Genomic DNA, 23,278 nt, shown 5'->3' with positions numbered 1-23,278 from the left:
GAGAAAAATGTATAATCTGGTGTTCTGGGATGAAAGGCTTTGTAAATGTCATGTCCCTTTGATCTAATGTGTCATTTGAAGCCTATATTTCTTTATTGATTTTATGATTGTATGATCTACTTCTAGGTGTCAATAAGGTTTGTAGGTCCCCTATTATGGTTGTATTTTAGTCAGTTTCTGTTAGTTTATATATTTTAGTGCTGATTGGGTGTGCATATAATGAGATGTGTATGTCTTCTTGATATAATGTATCCTTTATCATTATACAATGTCCATGTTTGTCTTGTTACCTTTGTTATCTTGAAACATATTTGGTCAGATATAAGTATGGCTACACCCACTTTTCTCTGGATGCCATTTGCTTGAAGAGTCATTTGACATTCCTTCCTTTGGGTCTGTATTTGACTTCACAGCTAAGATGTGTCTCTTGATGGCAGCACATGGTTGGGTTTTGTTTTTGGATCAATTTATTTCTCTGTATACTTTTATTAGTGATTTCTGTCCTTTTACATATAGGATGATTATTTTAGTATCAGGGTTTCCATTAGCCATTTTATCTTTGGTTTTCTGGTACCTCTATGCTGCCACTGTTTCTTATCCCTTGCATTTGATATTTTTAGTTTGATGGTATTCTATAATTTTTTATTTTGTTTCCTTCCTTTTTAAGTTATGGGTCTCAGTTCTGGATGTTTGTGTGTGTGTGGTTACAAACAGGTTTATGCAAAAGATTTATTTGTACAGTAGTCCTTTTTGTTTTGAATGAATCTAATTTCCATCTCCCTTTGCAGATTCAGAACTTTACCATCTCCCTTTTCATGTTTCTGTTGTCACTAATTTACCCTACTTATGCTGTGAGTTCAAGTAGCTATTGCCTGCTTCCTCTATGTTAATGTTTCCTTCCTTTCCTTACTTGTTTTTTTTTTTGAACTCCTTTAATTGTTAAGTGATATTTAAGTGTATAGTATCCTATTCTGGAAAAGGGTTCTAATATTCTGCTTCTGCCTGACTATTGGTGATCTTACTCATAGTTCTATATCCTCTTATTCGTTGTAGGAGGTAGAATAATGCCCTTAAATAAGGTCTTCCAGTGATAAATTCCTGAACTCTGGAACAGTTTTTATCTTTTCTTCATATATAAAGAATACCTTGGCTGAATACATTTTTCTTGGCTGATAATTTCTCTATTTTATTAGTTTGAATATTTGATTCTACTGTCTCCTGGCCTGTAGGGTTTCTACTGAGAAATTTGATGAAAACTAAAGGGACTCCATTCATAAGTTACCACACCTCCTTTTCCTTGGCTGCCTTGCAAATTCTTTTTGCCATTAATTTCTGAGTTTTAATACAATGTGCCTTGGACTGAGATAATTAGGTGTCTTGTTTATTTTGGATTTGAAGACCTAAGTCTTTCCATACATTTTGGAAGTTCTCATCAACTATTTATCAGAATAAGCTGTTACCTTCTCCCTCTCTTCTTCATCTAGTATGCCTATTATTCTTATATTATACTTTCTGGTGGAGTCAGTATTTATATAATGGTACGACAGATGTCACAATACAATCTAACAAAATTGTTCTGAATGAATTTGAAGACAATTATGTGCTATTAGAGCCAGTATGGAGAAGACGAATGAACTTCCTGGCCAACCCAATACAATACACAGATGGCTTACTGACAACTAGCAATACTTCTGAGAATTTTTTGCTCACCACTACCAGTGAATCATTTGGCAAAAGAAGATATAAAGTATCACCTCACAAGGACGAAATTTGCAATTAGAAGGTGGCATACCTGGGATTCCAACTGAAAACAGGGCACCAGTAAAACAAGCCATTGTTATAAAAGGCCCAGAGAACTGGCAGCAGCTTTATGGTTTCTTAAGGATTGCAGGGTTCTGTGGAATTTGGATTCCAAACTTTGGATTTACAGCAAAACCATTGCATAATTCTTTGAAAGAGATGATCCAAATGTTACCTAACAGACTACCACTACCTTAAACTTGGTCTCCCTACTCCCAGACTCACAGAGAGGCTCAAACCTCCAGCATGATTGCTTGGAAATAATAGACAAAGTTCATTGCAGCAGACCGGATCTATTGGACCAGCCACTGACAGAACGTAACTAGCAATTATATACAGATAGGAACAACTTCATAGAGAATGGTCAACAAGCCAGGTGTAAGTAAGTCACCGTACATAAGGTAATGAAGCACAAATCTTTGCTGTATGAACCTCAGCACAAAAAGCTGAACTGACAGCCCTTATCAGAGTCTTAGAATTGTCCCAGGGAAAGAATGTTAACATCTATACTGACTCTAAATATGCCTTCATGGCAGTCCATGCCCATGAGGCAAGATGGAAAGAAATACAGTTCTTAACCTCGGGGAATAAGGACATCAAACATACAAAAGAAATTTTACAATTGCTAGAGGCAGCGAATCTACCAAACCAGATAGCCTTAATACACAGCCCAGGACACCAGAAGAATGGTTCCCAAACAAGCCAAAGAAACGAAACTGCCGATAAGGCAGCAAGACAAGGCACACGAGGGATGCCACTTCTGGGGGCTGGGATTCCCCACCTGGACTTGTCAGAATTTAAACGCCATCACACAGAACAAGATGATGAATGGGCTGTGAATGGACGTTTTCTAATAATGACCCTAATTCAATATGGAAGATGAGCACTCATGGTATGATCTTACTCCCTGAAGCTCTAGTGTATCCCATCCTCAAACGCTTACACGAAGGGTCCCATTATGAAAGAGATGCTTTAATGGACCTCAACAGAGTACGCTTGAAGAGCCCTCATTTGCAAAGGACCATCCAGAGAATTATCCAAGCCTGCCAGATATGCACCAAAAGCAGCCCTAAGACAGAACTTACCCCAATGAAAAAGTACAATATAGAGGGATTTGCCCATTGAAACACTGGCAAATTGACTTTACACAGATGCCAAAAACCAGAGACAACTTTAAATTCTTATTAGTTTTTGTGGACACTTTTTTTGGACGGGTGGAGGCATACCCAAATAGAACCAAAAAGGCAACTGAGGTAGCAAAGCTTCTACATAAAGAAATAATCCCTAGTTTGGACTTCCTCATAGCATTAATAGCGACAACAGACCATCGTTCACTTCAGAAATCTCCCAGAAGACAGGATAGGCACTACAGATGCAATGGAGGCTATGTGCATCTGGGAGACCTCGATCTACAGAAAAGACTAAGAAAATAAAACATAATAAAGAAGACCCAGGCAAATACATGCTGGGCAACACATTTGAAACGGAACCCGGCATTCCTTACTGCCTTGCTCTGAATTAGGGTTGCACCCTGAAGTAGGCTTAAATTAAGCCTTTTTGAAATAGTTTATGGGAGACCCAAGTTTCAGTTTTAGGAATACCCCCTTTAGATTTAGAGTGTGAATTAAAAATTAAACAATATGTACAACATGTAGGGCAAACACTAACAATTTTGCACAAGTTTGCTCATTACAGGTCCATCTACCCATCTGACCATCCCTTACACCCATTACAGCTGGGAAACTGAGTCTTACTAAAGACCAGGAAGACAAGGCCCTGAAGAGCAGTTAGCTGAGCAATGGACTGGTGCCTATGATGTCCTACTCTTCCCTAAACCTTAAGGGAATCAAGCCTTGGATCCACCATACACAAATAAAGTGGGCCCTGCCTGAGGAAAACAGCAGCTGCTGTTGATATGCAGGGGAAAGATGGACCTACACTCATGAAGGAAGTTTAAAATTCTCTTTCAGAGGGAAAGTGGCTCCCAACGTTAAGTGACAATGTTACTTTTTATTTCTTTTCCTTCTTATTTTCCTGCATTTCCCAGTAGTGGTTTCCTCAGCAAATGTATTCAGCTGTGGGAGGTTTCCACCCAAAGCCCTGTTCAGGGTTAGATCATGGGGATTCTTCAGTCTCTCTAGATTCCGACCCTTCACTTGATTGTTTGTAGAACAGGTCTCTTTTTGGAAGCCCATCTGCAAAAACTATCTCTTGAAACATGAAGCACTGCCATCCTCCAAGACACTGCATATGCTGCCTTCCAAAAACAACAATTCTTCTCCCTCACATAAAGGATTCCCTCCATTCCTGACTCCCCCACTTCTTTGTTAGACAGTTAGAATCTCTGGAAGTGGAGATTAGTAATATCATGTCCTCTGCCAGGAAGGAGTAACCACAGAAGAATAAGATCTTTGACAATTTACACTTGTAAAGGGGGGAGAGGGGCATTGAAGGGGGAAATAGTTATCATAAAATAGTCAGTGGGAGCACCAGGGGAGTCCCTGCCCATTGGCCAAGACAGGAGCAAAGGGAGGTTTTTACACTAAGCATGTCAAATGCTACAGATATAAATGGATAGGGCCTAAGCATACATGGAAAGCTAAAAAGATAAATGGATAGGGCCTGAGCATACTGAAAGCTGGAAGATGAACATGGATAGTGCCCAAGGAAGTCAAAACCTAGAAAGATTATTGAATTAGGAACATAGTCCTCCCCTCTCTATCCATATAAAAACTGTAGGCTAAGTAGGAGGATTGAATTGGTCTTTGAGACAGGAGTCCACCATTATTTCAGGTTGTGTGGCACCTGCATAAACCTCTTTCCTTTTTGCACATCACCTGCCTCACCATTTGGCAAAAAATGTGTATTTATATATTTTTATACGCTTTTTATATAGCATATAGCTGGTAATGTGTTTGCATTACTCTGCCAATTTAAAGCATCCACATTTAGTGTTAATTATTGATGTTAACTTTAAGTCTTACAATTTATTTTCTGCTTTCTATTTGTTCTGTTTTCTTTCCCTAAGCTTCCTGTGGGTTATCTGAACATATCATTCCATTTTTGTCTAGTGTTTCTGTATGTATCTTTTGGTATAGGCTTTTTTTCCTTTAGTGGTTGCAGTAGGTGGAACATAATACATATATAACTAGTAAAAATTCTTTTACTTTTCCTTTGTTAGAGAATGCCTTGATTTTCTATTCATCCTGAAAGACATTTTTGCTTGGTATCATTCTGGGTAGATATTACACATATTTTATCATTTCAGAAATGTTATCCTTTATTACCTTCTGGCCTTTATGGTTTCTGAGGAGAAATCCAGATTATTCAGGTTTTCCCCCCGTACAAAAGATGTGTAGGTGTCACACATCTCTGCTTTCAAGATGTTTTAAGTTCTGATAAGTTTGACTGTGTTGTCGTTACGTAGATTCTTTTGGGGTTTTCCTGTATGTGTATCCCTCAGCTTCTTAAATCTGAAGATTTATGTCTTTGGCCAAATTTCAGAAGTTTTTGGTCATGTTTCTTTGAATACTTTTTAAAGTCCAGTCCTGTCTTTCTCCCAGAATTAAGAGACAAGAATATACAACTTCTGTTATTACCCTACAGATCCTTGAGGCTCAGTTCCTTTTTTTCCCACTTATTTTCCCCACTTGGGAGCATTAAATAATTAAACCACATTAAAAATACTTTCATTTTGGTGTTTATAATTTACTCCCCTACCAAAGTCCATGGTGTGATGTGGTGGGTTTACCGTAACTGGGATGAACTAGAGGAAATACAGTGGCATTCTCTTAGATGCCATGTTGGGGAAAAGAGAAGAGCAAGAATGCACACACACCTGTAGACAGTATCTTTCAGTGTCTTTTTTTGGAAAAAAAATAATCAAGTATTTTTAACTCTCTGTCTTTCAGAATGGGTAATTTCTACTGTATCATCCAGTCCACAGAGTCTTTCTCATCTCTTTTATTCTATTATTGAGCCATCTACTGAGAGTTTTGTATTTCAGTTATTGTATTTTTCATTTCTAAAATTCTGTGATTTTTTACATCTTCCATTTCTTTGCTGAGACTTTCTACTTTTAATTTGTTTCTGTTGTGTTCGTAATTATTCTCTGAAGCATTTGTATTATGGCCACTTTATATTCTGTCAAGTAATTTCAAAATTTCTGTTATCTAGATGTTTTTATGTATTGATTGCCCTATTTCATTTTAGTTTAAGAACTTCCTGTTTCTTGGAAAGATGAGTATTTTTCAATTAGGTTTCCTGAGACCCTAGTTCTTAATTTAACCCTCCACTGTAGCGGACTTTGACATCCCATTGATGAGGAAAGGTGGTATTGCTTCATTATGTCCAGTTTCCCTATCACTGACATTCCTTGTCATTTCTGGAGAATGGGGGTGTGATGGATTGAGGGAGTTCCCACTTTTCCTTAGGACTGGAAGAGGTGAATTGCCTGCCTATTGCTCCCCACATGGCCTTTAATGATACCTCTCTAGGGTGATGGGTGTTGTGTGACCTGATTACCACAGGGAAAGGTGAGGGGAAGAGATGCCTTATGACTGACTGGTGGGGAAGAAGTCCAGGCCCTCCATGTGATCTACACTGCCACTACTGGGAAGAGGGTCCAGCTACCAACTAGGTAAAATAAAAATCCCAGCTTACTACTTGGTCTTCTCTGACAACCACCATGGCAGTGGGGGCTTGAAGTTTTTTAGCCTGGGAAAGGCAGACGTCTAGGCTCCCCACTTGGTCTTTGTGTCAGTGGTAGTGAGGTAATAATATTTTTTCTGTTGTGGTTGGCTGGAAAACAGTTATTATCTAAAAGTTTTCTGACTTGGTCAAGGTTGTACTCTACTGATCCTTCATCTACAGAGAGCAGGATTTCGTTGGGGTATTTTTGTTCATGCTCACTGGCATTTCCAGATTGCTGGCTTCTTTAACTCCGAGTCTGGGATATATGATGCAATAAGAAATCCCAGGGAACACAGTTCTGTTTTGCTGCTTGGTTCCAAGGTCCCTAGCTAGCCTGTCTTCTTCCATCCACCTTAAAGAGTACTGGAAATATAAGCCCTGATTTTTTGCATTTCCCCCCACTATTTTTAATAAAAGTGATTGATTTAAGCTTTGTTTGCCTAGGCATGTGCTTTAAACACAGCTACCTCCAATAAACACATTGCCAGCCACTTGACTAGACAACAAGCCAGGAGGAGCTCTTCATACCAAGGCTCCTCTGTTTTAGAGTTCTTGGTTGACTGCAGTATCTAAAATTTGGCTACTTCTTGTTTTTTCTTTGCATGCTTTGAAATCCTGCTCTTAGGTTTTAAGTTCACTAATAATCCAGGTCTGTGCATGTACATGCCTGTAACCAACCCTGACCTGGCTGGGTGCCCCCCCCCGTGTGTTGCGTAATTAATTTCCAGGTTTTGTAAGTAAGAAACCTGTATCTTTTCAGTTCCCTGCTGGTAACTGTTGAAGGGTGTCTTAATCGTAAGAACCAAATGTGCTCGTCTAACACCATTTGTTATTGACAAACTGAGACAAGTACAAAATAATCTTCTCATGTTGCTTTTTATATATAATGTACAGGGCGTTTGGCTGTACTTTGTGGGAGAAACAGGGAAAAGCATGTCTACTCCATCTTCCTAGTAGAGCAAGTCTAATAATTTACTTTTGTGGGTTCATATTGATAACAATGAAAAGGAAAAAGTTATCAGATTTCACCAATTCTGTTATAATAGCTTCAAAGATATTCATAGGTTTAAGTAAAAAAAACCAAAACCAAAACCAAAAAACAAAAAAGAAACCATGGAATTCATTTACTCTTACCTTGCTCACTGCCATTTCCACAAATGTAAAGATTGACATATGCACAAGCAGGGCTAGGCTCCGATGATCCTCTGGTGAGTGTAATTTCCAGGTCAGACCCCTTTAACTAAGCACACAAGAATATGTGATTGAGTAACTGTAGCAATTAACCACAGTGTCAGAAACAACAGGGCAACTGTTTCTTCCAAGATAAAGAACTTTCTACAATTCTGAGATCATATTCAATCCTGTCACTAAAATAGTCAAGGGCTTCAATCTTCCCCCTAATTTTTTTAATCCCTTTTTTTGGTTTTAATTTATCATTGTTCAGTTATACTTGTACTGCCCTTTTCCCCATTGCTCACCCCTACCCCATCTCCCCCGACTCCCACAGTCAATCCCCCACATTGTCCATGCCCATGAGTCCTCTATTTGTGTTCCTCTGCTTGACCCTTCTCTTTCTTTCCCCTGCCCCTCTGGGCATTGTCAGTTTTTATTTTTTTCCAAGCCTCAGGTTCAATTGTGCTCATTTGTTTGTTGATTAGATTCCACCTATAGGTAAAAAACATACAAACTAGAAAATAAAACTATCTTGTAAATTGTCCTCACTAAAAAGACAGTCACTTCCACCCCTTGCTTGTCCGCCTTATTTGTCCCATTCAAAATAGGAACAGATAAGGAGTAAATGATTGAATAAATGAGTGGCTGAAATAGATCTTCTTCCCCTGTTATACATGTCCAACTTCTGGCCAAATCTTAGTATCAGATTTCCAAAGTTACATGTAAAATGTACTAACAGGAAATAAAACTATTTTTAAAGTTAACTGTTTTCAAGTCAATTGTAGTTAACTTGAACAATAATTCCTAGAATTCACATTATGGACTTTCCTAGTTTTAGATATAACTACCCCATACAGCCATGTGATACTAGCAATTTGTACATACTTCCTGGCTACCTTCCCCAAAAGAAATGCTAGAACAGATCTCCCTTCCTTCCTTCTCTCCTATCCTGAACATCATTTCTCTGACCCTACAGACCACTGTCCAAAGCAGTAATTCAGAACTAAATATTAAGCAAATTGCCACTGAGGGAACAGAATATCAGGAGGTTGGTACATAGCCCTGACTGGTGTGGCTCAGTTGGTTGGGCATAGTCCCCCAAACCAAAAGGTTGCTGGTTCAATTCCTGGTCAAGGCACATGAGTGGGTTGCAGGTTCAGCCCCTGGTCGGGGTGTGTATGAGAGGAAACCGATTGATGTTTCTCATTCACATCAATGTTTCTCTCCCTCTTTTTCTCCCTCCCTTTCTCTCTCTCTAAAAAAATAAATAAAATCTTAAAAAAGAATTCCTTAGATTTAAAAAAGAGAGGTTAGTACATAAACGTAATGTAAAATCTAATACTAAATCTCTTAATAGTTCAACAGAACTCAGGACTCACCTGAATTTTTTCTTGAATAAGAATTTGATCTGATGTAGGCACTGGATATGGTTTCAAGGGAGCCTTTATGGTGGCAAATATGAACTCCATATGGCTTTCAATAATGGTACTCAGATACTTTCCTTCAGACTGTGCTGTGTAATAGACTTTTATTTCATCAGTTGTAACCAGATTGCACTAAAAGGACATATAGAAAAATTTAAAAGGCAAGTACTTTGTTAATCAAAATGTAAGGCACTGTTGAACAAGGGCTGACAATCCCATGCTGAAATCATTATGGGAGGGTACAGTCTCCTGCCCAATCCTCCACTGAAACAAAGGAGTGAAATAGTGAGAACCCACTCACAATGCTCAGTATGAGACAAGAGCTTACAAGCAGTCTGTTTACATGCAGGAAGTGACCTCCTGAGACCGTGAACTACAAATTTCAAACACCTGGCCTAAGGATGAGGGCTGGTGGGAGCCCTCCTAGGGGTAGGAGCTCCGTAGCTCTTACCTGGTGGGAGAAGGCAATGGTCTCTGTCCACCCGCCCTGGTTCCCAGCTTCCAAACAAGAAATACCTCTTCTCTCCAGATCAAAACAATCTCTCCCCTGAGCTAGAAGCCCTTCCACGCTTACTGGACCAAACCTCAACTCTTCTTCAGAGATACTCACTGTCATCAGAGCACCAGTCATAAGATGATTTTGTCGAAGTCCCAGGAAAGTGGAAAAAGGAGGACAAGGGGCACAGACTGGCAGAAAGCTCCCAGTCAGAGAAACAAAGTACCCACCATCCAGCTTGGGAGTGAATAAGTAGAGAGGGAAAGTGGCTGAACCTTCTTGTAGAGTACAATCTGAATGGATTATACATTAGCAACTAATTTTCACTAATTGGTTACCATGGTTTATATTGCCTACCTCTCCCACCCTCCCCAACAACCAAAACTTAAGCAAAATTCCAAAACAGCCGCTTGTTCTTAATCTGACAAACCTTTTTGCGAAGTTTCTGGATGCGATTGATGACTTCCCGAGCCACTCCTTCATCCATCAATGACTGGTCAGGGGTGATGTCTAAGAGAACCAAAGCCTATAGGAATAAATAGAGCACACTATGTCCATCATTTAAGGACAAATGGTTCTTCCAAACTCAGCAAAATGCTTTTTAAACTAAATTCTGAGAAGTCTAATACACAGCAGTATTTATTCACAAAACTGAGCCAAGGACATATGTAATCTAGTTTCTTCATAGTTTGGGTTCTTGTTTGTAATCAGTGATTGCTTCATCCTTTTTTGCTTTCCATTTTTCTTCTGTAGGGTGCTGCTCACAGAGGATCCTGAGACCAGCTTTTGTTAAGTCTTTCAACTCTGCTTTTTGTCAATGGACATGAAGTCCTTAGAGCAGCTTTTCACAATGGATCCATAACAAACAAGTGGATTAAAGGCAGCCATCTGTTATTTTCTTAAAACATGACCCCTTTTTATCATTTGGTTTACTAGTGTGATTAAAAAAATAATTTCTAAAATGGACCACAGTGTTTTTTTGAGTTAGTTTAAATTACCATCTTCTTGTCAACTTTGTCTACTTTTTAATCTCATATGTTCTGAAGGTTGTTGATGATGTACTAGTAGTATGTTTCACTTCTATTAGAGGGGAATAAACAAGTATATTAGGTAACATCACCATTTACCTCAGAGAGAACTCAATCAGAGGAGTTAAGCTTCATGAAAGTACAGAAAGCAGAATGGGAAATGGATGATGAGTCAGGGCAGTGCCACCACAGCCCACAATGACTTTTCCTCAAGTGCAGAACACTTCTTCAAGCTCTCCCTTACATTGGCTGGAGCTGGGAAGAACTGCACCATCTCAGTGTTTACCATCCTCCCTTTGTAGCTTCCTCACCTTTGGCTCCTTACAGCAGCCTGCCCACATCACATAGAGACTACATCTAATGTAAGTCCCGAGGATGTTGGCCACTTCACATAAGGTACTCCCACCTCCCACTGAATCTGACATGTTAGGCACAGAGGGACTCCAACAAGCCCACTACTCCCACACTGGAGATCTTAGAACTTACCTGCCCAGAAAAGTCTCATCAGGAGTCAAAAGAGATGCTATGCTCCATCACAATAAAAAATGTTGGCCCCAGAATACAAAACTGCCTGTACACACTCTTCAAAGAGCACTCCTTGAACATCCCCACCTCTACCCCACACTTTGATTTTATTTAATTACTTAATTTTTAGAGCGGGGAAGCGAGGGAGAGAAACATTGATGTGAGAGAGAAACATCAATTGCTTCTTGCCTCTTGCATGCCTCCAAACAGGGACCTGGGCTGCAACCCATGCATATGCCCTGACTGGGAATTGAAACGGCGACTCTTTGCTTTGAGGGACAATACTCAACCAATACACTGAGCCATACCAGTCAGGGCTCTACCCCACACTTTAGAAAGGAATTATTCTCAGTACTTACTTCTACCAGATAATTTATCAGGCAAACAATTAGCTTACTTTCTGGTCTCCATAATGGACTTTTCACTCAAAGGGTGAGATTACAATACATCCTATTCATTTTAGTGTGACCCAACACTTGGGATAATTACTCACCTACAAAACTAATAAAGTGTATATTTATGCATTGGTTAAAGAAATGAATATGTAAAAAGCATATAATAGAGGAGTTTAATTAAGACAATCTAAAATGAATAACTTTTCTACCCTGAGACACGCTGTCAAACATTTCAGGAAAGGAGTACGTCTTATCTTCTGGTAAAGAAATGCTCTATGGAACAGAAAAATACCTGAGCATCCGAGTGTGCTTCCAACTGTGCTGTCCCACTTGTTGCCTGATCAAAGGTGTACATGATACGAATATCTTCTTCATGTAATTCATGGCCTCCCACAACAATGGTCCCTATTAGAGAAGCAACAGCCACTGTTACTCAATCTGTCCTTTTTCCTACTTAAGCTGCACTTTTATAAATATAATGAACCACCTTTTAACAAAAAAACACTCATAGCATTAATCTATAGAGGCTTTAAGATATCATGTCCTCCTGACCCAATGTCTACAGTTGTATATAAACTTCCAGATCCAAAGACATGTGCCAGGACGCCATGAATTCCCATCATAAATACACACTTTATGATGTAATAAAGAATGCAGTCTGTAGTCAAACTGGCCTCAGGCCCATCACTCAATGAGAGTAGGACTGTGGTGTTTTATTATGTGCGAGCAGGGTGCAGGTTAAATGAGGTGAACAGTATGACAATCTGAGGGTCATGCCCTTCCACCACAGGCAGAGAATTTACACAGGAAAGGATGGCAAAATCCCTACGTTCAGGAAGCCCACTATAATTACCAACAATGATGTTCTTGGTCTCTGAGCATTGGGATGCCATTCTCATGTCATGTCCCTATGTTCTGAAAACAATTTTGTTTTCCATCAGGGCAGAACAATCTATTCAGGAAACACAGTTTAAAAAATTGTTGTCTTTTGGTTTCAAAAAAGACAAATTTCAGGAATTTTTGGCTATGTGGTGAAGCAACTTAGATTCGTGACTAAAAGGTTGATCAAAAAATTTTATTAATTTATTAAAGCAAGTGAAATTAGTTATGTACCCAACTTTTAGTTGCTAAAAACTCATGTAAGTTTGCCAGATAAATTTTATATAACAAGTTGAGAAACCTTAGGGACATTTCCCCCAATTTTCAAAATCACTCCTCTGATTTGAGTCTTTAAATCTCTTTTCATGTCACCTCTGTGCTTATGATTTTCAACTTCAGAGGGAGCCCTACCAATTAGACACCTTGTCAAGCAGCAATAACACCAAGTATTCTAATCAAGGCAGCGCTGAGAACTTGTGGACACATGGAAAGTAGAGGGAAAGAGAGAGCTGAGTCCTCGTTCCTCGTCTCCTCATAATGTCCTATACACTTACTTCAGAGCACTTACAAAACTATGATTACTTCCATAAATCTTCCATTTCAGCCAGCACAGTGAGGATGAGGATTGGCTGTCTTATGAAACTCAAATAGAAGGGTTTTAAACAATATTTGCTGAGTGAACAAAACCAGCCTTGTCCAATTAAGAGACCAAAATATGGGTTATATATATTTTAAGAGAAACTGTGATAATTTCTGAACTAGTTCTCCTTCACAAAATGTCCCAAACCTCAACGCTAAATTCGTTCTCTAAAAATAATCTTTTTTTCTGAATATTTTCCAGTGTTCATTCTGATGCCTCGAAAAGTCATATCTATTCTGTCTTAGCAATATTTGTTAACACTCACTTTATATCACTGGCTGGCAATAAAGCCCCAAGGGTTCTGCTCTCTCCCAGGAAGGTCTATCTTCTGAGCCCATATTAGGATTTGTAGAATTCAATAATTAGCCCAAAGAGATTATAATATTCACTGAAATATTACTTGTAATATTAAAAGAATGGAAATAACCTAAAGCACCAACAATAAAAGACTGATTAAAACCATTATCACATATCCATATGAAGGCAAATTATGCAGTTATTGAAATAGCATTTTAATATTAACACACAGAAACACATAATATAAATAAAAAATGCAAACGAAAAAACAAAATGTGAAAATGAATGAAAACCAAAATTTAAAATTATAGTGTGATCTGTTTCATAATGTAATAATGTGGCTAAATATGTAACTAAAAGAAAATGAATCGATTTTAACAGTGCCCCAGCACCTAACATATTAAACAGCAGAGAGAAGGCACTCAACCTACACTAAATGAATGTGTGATGGGTTAGGGATCATTTTTATTGCCTATTTAAGTTTTTTTAACTTATCAGAACTATGTCTAATAAACATTTTTATACACAGGAAAGTTTTTGGTAAGGAAAAAAGTTATAATAAATGTCAAACAAAAGCCTCATTAGGCTCAGACTCCCATCAGGCTGACACCCACCACTCTTCTGGAACTGCTCCAGCTCCTCACTGCTCAGCTGCTTGATGGACGTCATCACCACCTTGAAGGCTCCCTTCAGACGCTTCCCGAGGATCAGGTGATCAGGTTCTGCCCTTAGGCGAACACCATACTTGTTTTTATCTATAGACAGTGTAACTTTTCGAACATTCAATTCCTATGGTTGGTGGACAACATAGAAAGAAAGTAAGGAAAAGGAAAACATGTGTCCACAAAAATATTGCACACAGATGTCCTTGCAACATTATTCACAATAAATAAAAAGTGGTTCAACTGTGAATGGATAAAAGATGTAGTCTGTCTATACAATGGACTATTATTTAGCAATACAAAGAAATGAAGCACTGACTTCTGGTGAAGATAGCGGCTTAGGCAGACATGGCTCGCCTCTTCACACAACCACATGAAAATTACAACTAAAATGTAGAACAACCATCACACAGGAATGTAAGAAATCAAACTGAATGGAAATATGACAACCAAAATAGAGTTGAATTGCAGTCTGAAAATTTTGGAATTAAAGAAACCACCTCCATCCAGACTGATAGGAGGGGTGCAGTTGAGGAACGGGCTGGTCCCTCACCCATGTGGATAAAAATTCGGCCGGTATTTCATGGGAGTGATAAGTCCTGAACCCAGACCAGGCCCCAGCCCAGAATTCCAGTGCCAGGAAGACAAGTACCCATAATTTCTGGCTACAAAAACCAGCGAGGATTGAGTCACTGGAAAAAATTGCTGGAGCCCCAAGCAGTTCTTCTTAAAGAACCTGCAAACAAACTCACCTACTCAGACTCACTCCCTCTGAGCTCAAGCACTGGGGCAGTAGCTTGAAGGGTGCCAGTGGAATACAGGGAGAAACTTAAGTGTCTGGCAGGAAGGAGAGCAGACGCCACTGTCCCTTTTCTAAACCTTCCTCACCACAGAGCCTGCAAGCTGGTGCCATATTTGAGACTTCATCAACCAAGCTAACATTGTTTGACCAGCCTTTTAGATCCCCAGAGGCTATGCCACACCCAACTTACAGGTCTACCCAAGCTACTTTTCCATAATAATGGCTAGTCTTGGCTCCTAAATCTTATCAAACAAGAAACAGTTGGCTTCCTGAGCCTTAGTGACTGACAGATTCACAGCTTGGCTTCTCCTGGGAATCTCTAAGCTCACCACAAGTAGCAGCCATCTCAGATTGCTTTACAGCTCAGGCAAGGTGCCCTGGGGAAAACACAGGTGAGGGCTGACCCTGGTCTGCACCACCTGGGACACCCCGGGCCCAGTGGACATCTACAGACAATGTTGGAGCACCACCATCCTGCCCTGCACAGCTGATTTTCAGTGGAGAGCAGAGGTTGGTGGTAAGTGGTCACACCCAGTCCTTGTAGCTGACTGGCCTGGGTAGATCCCTACCACTGATCTGCCAACAGCAACCAGGGCTCAAGTATAAGAAGAGTGTGTATTCAGTCTACATTAAGGGCACACTTCGGGTACCTGGCTTGGGTGATAGGGGAGGCTCTGCCACTGGATCCTACAGGACACCTACATTAGGCCGTACTGCCAAGGTACAGAGTCAAAGCAGCTCTACCTAATATACAGAAACAAACACAGGGCTGCTGACAAAAAGAGAAGACGAAGAAACATGGCCCAAGTGAAAGAACAGATCAAAACTCTAGACAAAGAGCTAAACAAAATGGAGATAAGCAATCAATTAGATGCGGAGTTCAAAACACTGGTTATAAGGATGCTCAAAGAACTTAGTGAGGACCTCAGAAGCATAAGAAAGACCCAGTGAGAAACAAAGGATACACATTGAAATAAAGAACAATTTACAGGGAAGCAACAGTAGAGTAAATGAAGCCGAGAACCAAATCAATGATGTGAAACATAAGGAAGCAAAAAACACCACACAGAACAAGAAGAAAAAATGATCCAAAAACATAAGGACAGTAGAAACAGCCTCTGGGACAACTTTAAGAACTCCAACATTCACGTCAGAGGGGTGCCAGAAGGAGAAGAGAAAGACCAAGTAATTGGAAATCTATCTGAGAAAATAGTGAAAGAAAACTTTCCTAATTTGGTGAAGGAAATAGATATGCCAATTCCAGGAAGCATGGAGAGTCCCAATTACGATGGATACAAAGAGGCCCACTCCAAGACACATCATAATTAACAGGCCAAAGCTTAAAGATAAAGAGAGACTCTTGAAAGCAGCAAGAGAAAAGGAGTTAAGTTACCAGATGGTCGACAGATGGGAGTGGGGAGGATGAGAATGGGTTTAGAGGTAAGGGAAGTACGAAGTACAAATAGGTGCTTACAGAATACCCATGCGGATGTAAAGTATAGCACAGAAAATGGAGTAGCTGAAAAACTTATACACATGACCCATGGACAAGAATACTGGTGGAGGGATTGCCTGAGGGAATAGGGGGCACTGGGGAGAGGGGGGCTAAGGGGAAAAAGTTAGGACAACTGTAACAGCATAATCAATAAAATGTAATTTCAAAAAAAGAAATGAAACACTAAGTCATGCTGTTTAACATGAATAAAGTGTGGAAGATGTCTGATACAAAAGACCATATAGTATATGATTCTATTCACATGAAATGTCCAGAGTAGGTACACCCAGAGACAGAAAACAGGTTCATGGTTGATAGGGATGCTGAGGGGAAATGGTGCGTGAACATTATAGGATACAGGGTTTCATTATGCACTGAGGAAAATGTTGTAAAATTGTGGTGATTGGTTACACAACTCTATAAATAATACTAAAAACCACTGAATTGCATGGTATAAAAAAACCTTTCCTGCCTAGATCAGTCAAGAGAGTTGAACATAACTCAATTAAAAATGACTACAGAATTAGGAACCTGAACTTCATCTCTTAGGGATAACCTTTGGTCAAGCAATTTCAGAGTAACAAAAGGTTAACTATCCAGAAGAATCACTTAATCATAACATTTCAGGTCTCCATCACACTAGTCAAAAATTACTAATGCAGCCGTGGCTGGTGTAGCTCAGTGGATTGAGCATGGGCCTGCGAACCAAAGGGTCACTGGCTTGATTCGCAGTCAGTGCTCATGCCTGGGTTTCGGGCCAGGTCCCCGGTAGGGGGCATGTGAGAGGCAAGCACACATTAATGTTTCTCTCCCTCTCTTTCTCCTTCCTTTCCCCCCTCTCTAAAAATAAATAAATAGAATCTTTGAAAAAAAAATTACTAATGCAGCAGTAACTAATGGCAGGACAGGATGTATGACTAAAGCAAATTGTAAGGAGGTGTCCAGTTTTGCCATTACACTTAACTGTGTTAGGTGATCCCATAGTGATAAAGATATTCTACTTATACATATTCTATTTTTATCCATATCTATAAGCATTGATTACAAAATTTATAACTCTTTAGTTCAAATATTTGTCTGGAATATGTAAGCAATTAAAACCAATATAAAAGTTAGTATTTTTTACAATAATAAATTTAAATATCACCCATAAAAATAAAAATTAAATTTGAAATATATTTGTTTTTAAAACATCATGGAATAAAGCATTTTGGGAGGACAACTGACACTAGTTTAACTTTTGACCTCAAATCTTTACTTTTAGGAATCTATCCAACGTCCACATATAACACAGACACAAAGTTACACACAAACCTTTTGTTTGTAATGAAAAAGCTAAATTTCCAACAACATGAGAGACTTTAAATAAATTATGATACAGCCAAAAAGTGAACATTATGCAGCTATAAGAAGAATAAAGTAAATTTTTATGTTTTTAACACAAAATATCCTTTATGAAATTGTAAGTGAAAAAAGCAAGTTATATACATAATCCTCTATAGGCACAAAGCCAATGATGTGTGTATACATCTCTAAAATGCTAGAAACACCCCTTGCAGGAGTTACCCTAGGGTACATCCCTAGGAGGTGATGAGATTCCATGGAGCAAATGCAACAGAAGGGACTCACCTTTTACTCTACGCTAGTGCTTAACTGTTTACAACCAATGTGTTCACTTGTTACTTATACAACTTGAAGGAACAGTTTTTTTAATTATCACAAAGTACTATGAAGAAGAGAAGTGGATGAAGGTATAAATGATCCAACTAAGTTAAGGAAATTCATTGATCTTGAAATCACTTTTTAAAGAATTACAATAACTGTAAAAATTCATGATGATTCTGAGAGTAAAATTACATGGATAATTAAATTTATGTATGTAAAGATGTACACAATATAAAGGATAAATTAATATACTCAAAGTGTAGTTCATTGAAGAGTCCTAATTGAAATAATCTTCTTAAGGAAAGAATTCTGCTTAGACCCCTAAAATAAGTCATCTGCCTTACCTCAATGATATACTTCTCCAAAGACCTGATATCATTAAGAGCTTCCAGATCATGATGAATAACCACAATTTCTTTCAAAGGATACTAGGAGGAAAATACAAAGAGTTCACCAAGCAGCCAATCCTCAAAACTGCAGAAAATATGGAACATATTTTCTGAACATCATTTTATCTGAGATTAAACATTTTATCTGAACATCAAGTTCCAAGACTCATAATTAAGCTCAACTAGTACTAAGTCATTCATACCCTTACTGTAGAAGGAAATGAAAATTTATGCCATTGCTGGAAGTTCTCTATACTAAGAAAATATTCAGACATAAACATTTAGGACTGTGTAATGTAAAATAAATAAAATCTCAAACCTTTATTGGAATACTTTTGCGGTCTCTAATCACTCGCCCAAGTTCAATGACAGACTGCATTCTAGAAACCGCACTCTCGATTTTCTTGTCAATCAATTCCTCTCTAATTAGAAGAGGTAGGGAATGTAAAAGACATTAGATTTAAAAGAAAAAAAATCCTAAATAACAGGCATGCTTAAATAAGGAAGGCGGTCAGGTTAAGATATGATGGTGTGGTGAGGCCTCCCAGTGAAGCACCTGGGGAAGGACAACATGAGCTGCCCTTGAGAGAATGGCAGGGAGCAGGCAGTAAGCCTGAGCCTCCTGCTCAATACACCCAGCAGCTCCCCAAGGCGACTCCAACAGACCTGCTCACAGGCTGGATATGCGGAAGCATGCAGCACTACAGGTGGTTCCACACTGAGCATCCCCACTCCTACCCCCACATCTGTAACCTGAGGAGAAGCTCAGGTGACAGCCAGGGCACAAAGTGACTAGGGCCCTCACACCAGTGCATCTCTCTGTGGCAACTTTGCTCCCCATGGCCCAGTGAGGCTTACATGTATTTGATTCTTACCGAACATGTGGCAGCATGAGGTAGTGGATGCTGCGTGTATCCTTGTCCTGGACAGAAACGGGGTCGATCAGCATCTTAAGATTCTGGTACATCAATTCAGTAAGAAAAGGTGTGTAGGGGGCCTATATAAGGACAGAGGACATCATGTCATTCACGTGCAGCCATCATTAACTGACCTCAGAGGGGGAAAATGTGAACTAAACATTTTAAAGAAATACAAAGAGATATGGACATAAGTGGACATGAGGTGACTAACCATGCCCTACAAGAGAAATGACCTCATTTTCAACTTGGCAAGAGGAACTTCCTGTGGAGCAAAAGAAGGGTACAGTGAGGACCCAAAGCATCCTGAAAGATTTCTGTAATAAAAATAAGAGCCACTGGCTTATCTCAAGAAAAAACAAGAATCACAAGAAAACAAACTAACACTAATCTTAAAGAACTAGAAAAAGAAGAAAAAGGCAGCCCAAAGTCAGCAGAAGGAAACAGTAAAAATTAGATTAGAATTGAATGAAAGAACAAAAAAATTATAAAAATTAATGTAACAAAGACCTGGTACTGTGAAAAGATTAATTAAATTGACAAACTCATGGCTACACTCACTAAGGAAAAAGGAGAAAAGACTCCAGTAAACAAAATGAGAAATGAAAGGGAAGAAGTTACCACCGACAAGAACAAAATACAAAGGATAATTAAAAAATACTCTTGAAAGGGAAGAAGTTACCACCGACAAGAACAAAATACAAAGGATAATTAAAAAATACTCTAAAAGACTAAGGCCACCAAATTCAATGACCCGGAAAAAATAGGTAAGTTTTAGAAATACATAACCTTCCTAGACTGAATCACAGAGAACTAGAAAATCTAAAAGGACTGAATGGGAGTGAGAAAATTGAAACATCCATAAAAAACCTTCTAAGCCCTGACCAGTGTGGCTCAGTTCCACGTTGTCCCACAAAGCACAAGAGCATTGGTTCGACTCCCAGTAAGGGCACATGCTTAGGTGGTGGGTTCGGTCCCAGGTTGGGGTGAATATGAGAGGCAACTGATCAATGTTTCTCTCCCCTCTCTCCCTTCCACTCCCTCCTTCTAAAAATATAATATGTAAATTAAAAAGAAAAGATAAACAAACAAAAAAACTCCTAAAAAGCAAAAGTATAGGACCAGACGGCTTCACTAGTCAATTCTACCAAATATTCAAAGAAGATCTGACACTCACCCTTCACAAACCCTTCCAAAAAATTGAAGAGACAATACTTCCATACATGTAAGGCCACAGCCCTACTACCAAAACCCCACACAGATAAAACAAAAAAAGAAAACTACATGCTAATATCTCTGATGACTACAGACGCAAAAATCCTAAATGAATACTAGCAAATCGAACACAACAATACTTAAAAAAAACAATACATCATGATCAACTTGGGGTTTATTCCAAGGGCACAGTGATGGTTCAACATATGCATATTGATCAATGGGATGCACCACATTAAAAAAAATAAAGGATAAAAATCATGTGGTCTTATTAATAGATGAGAAAGCACATTTGATAAAAAACAACATCCACTTATAATTAAAACACTCAATAAAATGGATATAGAAGGAAAGTTACCTCACCACAATAAAGGCCATATATGACAAACCCTCAGTTAACACACTCAATGGTGAAGAACTGAAAGCTTTTCCTCAAAGATTAGGAACAAGACAAGGATGTCCACTCTCATCATTCTTACTCAACATAGTACTACAAGTCACAGCCAGGGCAAATCAGGCAAGAGAAAGAAAGAAAAAACATCCAAATTGGGAATGAAGAAGCTTTCAAAAGTGTCACTTTTTCAGAGGACATGATTCTTTCTATAGACAAACCTAAAGGCTCCACCAAAACTTATTAGACACAATAAACAAATATGACCCTGGCTGGTGTGGCTCAGTGGATTGAGTGCTGGCCTGTGAACCAAAGCGTGGTCAGTTTAGTTCCCAGTCAGGACACATGCCTGGGTTGCGGGTCAGGTTCCCAGTTGGGGGTGTGCAAGAGGCAACCACACATTGATGTTTCTCTCCCTCTTTCTCTCTCTCCTCCTCTAAAAATAAATAAATAAAACAATAAAAAATAAAACCTGACATTAAAAAAACCCCCAAAATCTGAAGAGACACTTCTCCTAAGACCACAAATGGCCAACAGATATACGAAAAGATACTTGACTTCACTAGTTATTACGGAAATGCAAATCAAAACTACAATGAGGTATATCACCTTACAGGTGTTAGAATAGCTATTATCATCAAGACAAGGGATAACAAGTTCTGGAGAGGTTGTGAGGAAAAAGGAACCCTCACTCACTGCTGGTAGGAATGTAAACTAGTACAGCTATGATGGGAAACAGTATGGACATTCCTTTATTTATTTATTTATTTATTTTTAATTGTTATTCAATTACAGTTGTATGTCTTTTCTCCCCAACCCTCCACCCCACCCCGGCCGAACCCACCTCCCTCCCCCATCTCCACCCTCCCCCCGGTTTTGTCCATGTGTCCTTTATAGTAGTTCCTGTAATCCCCTCTTCCCACTGTCCCCCCCCCCCTCCGCTATTGTTAGATTGTTCTTAACTTCAATGTCTCTGGTTATATTTTGTTTGCTTTTTTCTTCTATTGATTATGTTCCAGTTAAAGGTGAGATCATATGGTATTTGTCCCTCACCGCCTGGCTTATTTCACTTAGCATAATGCTCTCCAGTTTCATCCATGCTGTTGCAAAGGATATAAGCTCCTTCTTTCTCTCTGCTGTGTAGAATTCCATTGTGTAAATATACCATAGTTTTTGGATCCACTCATTTGCTGATGGGCACTTAGGTTGCTTCCAGTACTTGGCTATTGTAAATTGTGCTGCTATGAACATTGGGGTGCACAGGTTCTTTTGGATTGGTGTTTCAGGGCTCTTAGGGTATAATCCCAGCAGCAGAATTGCTGGGTCAAAGGGCAGTTCCATTTTTAGTTTTCTGAGGAAATTCCATACTGTTTTCCACAGTGGCTGCACCCGTCTGCATTCCCACCAACAGTGCACTAGGGTTCCCTTTTCTCCGCATCCTCTCCAACATTTGTTTGTGGATTTGTTTATGTTGGCCACTCTGACTGGTGTGAGATGGTACCTCATTGTGGTTTTAATTTGCATCTCTCTGATGGCTAGTGATGCTGAGCATCTTTTCATATGTCTCTGGGCCCTCTGTATGTCTTCCTTGGAGAAGTGTCTGCTCAAGTGGACATTCCTTTAAAAATTAACAATAGGGTTACCATAGGACCCATCAACTCCTCTTCTTGGTATCTACCCCAAAAATATAAAAACATTTATTCCCAAAGATATGTGCCCATGTTTTCATTACAGCATTATTCACCGTGGCCAAACCATGGAAACAACCGAAGTGTCCTTTGACAGGACACTTCAATCTAGTGCAAGAACCATGACCTGAAATGTACTGTCAGCAGTGAGAAGGAAAAAAAAAAAATACCTTTTGAAACTAATGTTCCTTGCTTGACACATGTAAGCTAATAAGATTTCTAAAAATGAACTGGAGATTTAAGTTGTTGTAAAACTTGATTTCTATTTCTGGTATAACAAATACAGAATAGATACAGACAGGAGACTCTAAAGCAACAGGGCACTGTAAAGTGTCCACAAGGCCAGAGTTTTAGAATGGGGCCACGCATCTTACCATAAGTCTGCACAGAGAAAACAAAACACTAAACAAGGTCTCCAGGGCCATAACACAATCCTCTGTTCCATTTTCACCCTAGAGAATAAAAAAGAAACACACTGAAATGTTAAAAACAAGTAAGTTTATTAAAAACAGGCAATCGAAAGGGAGTCCATGGTGTACTGACATGACAGACAGAGCCAGGAGAAATGACCACAACCACGTATGATATGAGGACAGTGCAGACAGCCAAGACGGGGCCCCCTACTCCCTACCATTGATGTGGCTGGCTAAGCTGATGGAGAACAGCTCTGTAACTGCGAGGTAAAGACGAATAATAGAACCTGCA

At 39.2% G+C, this 23,278-nt stretch overlaps 1 protein-coding gene across 1 annotated transcript in view; it reads right to left on the bottom strand.

Annotated features, from left to right (window-relative positions):
* Positions 1-23,278, bottom strand: part of IARS1 (isoleucyl-tRNA synthetase 1) — a 98,540-nt gene that overhangs the window by 17,030 nt on the left and 58,232 nt on the right. Inside the window, exons 22-30 of the mRNA XM_024551051.3 lie at positions 22,948-23,025; positions 19,238-19,359; positions 18,682-18,784; positions 18,318-18,401; positions 13,964-14,138; positions 11,826-11,938; positions 10,016-10,111; positions 9,045-9,221; positions 7,627-7,732 (exon numbers count right to left, since the gene is read on the bottom strand). Of these exons, the coding sequence (XP_024406819.1) occupies positions 7,627-7,732; positions 9,045-9,221; positions 10,016-10,111; positions 11,826-11,938; positions 13,964-14,138; positions 18,318-18,401; positions 18,682-18,784; positions 19,238-19,359; positions 22,948-23,025 (1,054 nt within the window). The remainder of the gene's footprint in view (positions 1-7,626; positions 7,733-9,044; positions 9,222-10,015; positions 10,112-11,825; positions 11,939-13,963; positions 14,139-18,317; positions 18,402-18,681; positions 18,785-19,237; positions 19,360-22,947; positions 23,026-23,278) is intronic.

The sequence above is a fragment of the Desmodus rotundus genome, chromosome 3 (assembly GCF_022682495.2).
Source record: "Desmodus rotundus isolate HL8 chromosome 3, HLdesRot8A.1, whole genome shotgun sequence".
Lineage (NCBI taxonomy): Eukaryota > Metazoa > Chordata > Mammalia > Chiroptera > Phyllostomidae > Desmodus > Desmodus rotundus.
The sequence above is the reverse complement of the archived record's forward strand: the minus strand, read 5'-3'. Positions and strand labels throughout refer to the sequence as shown.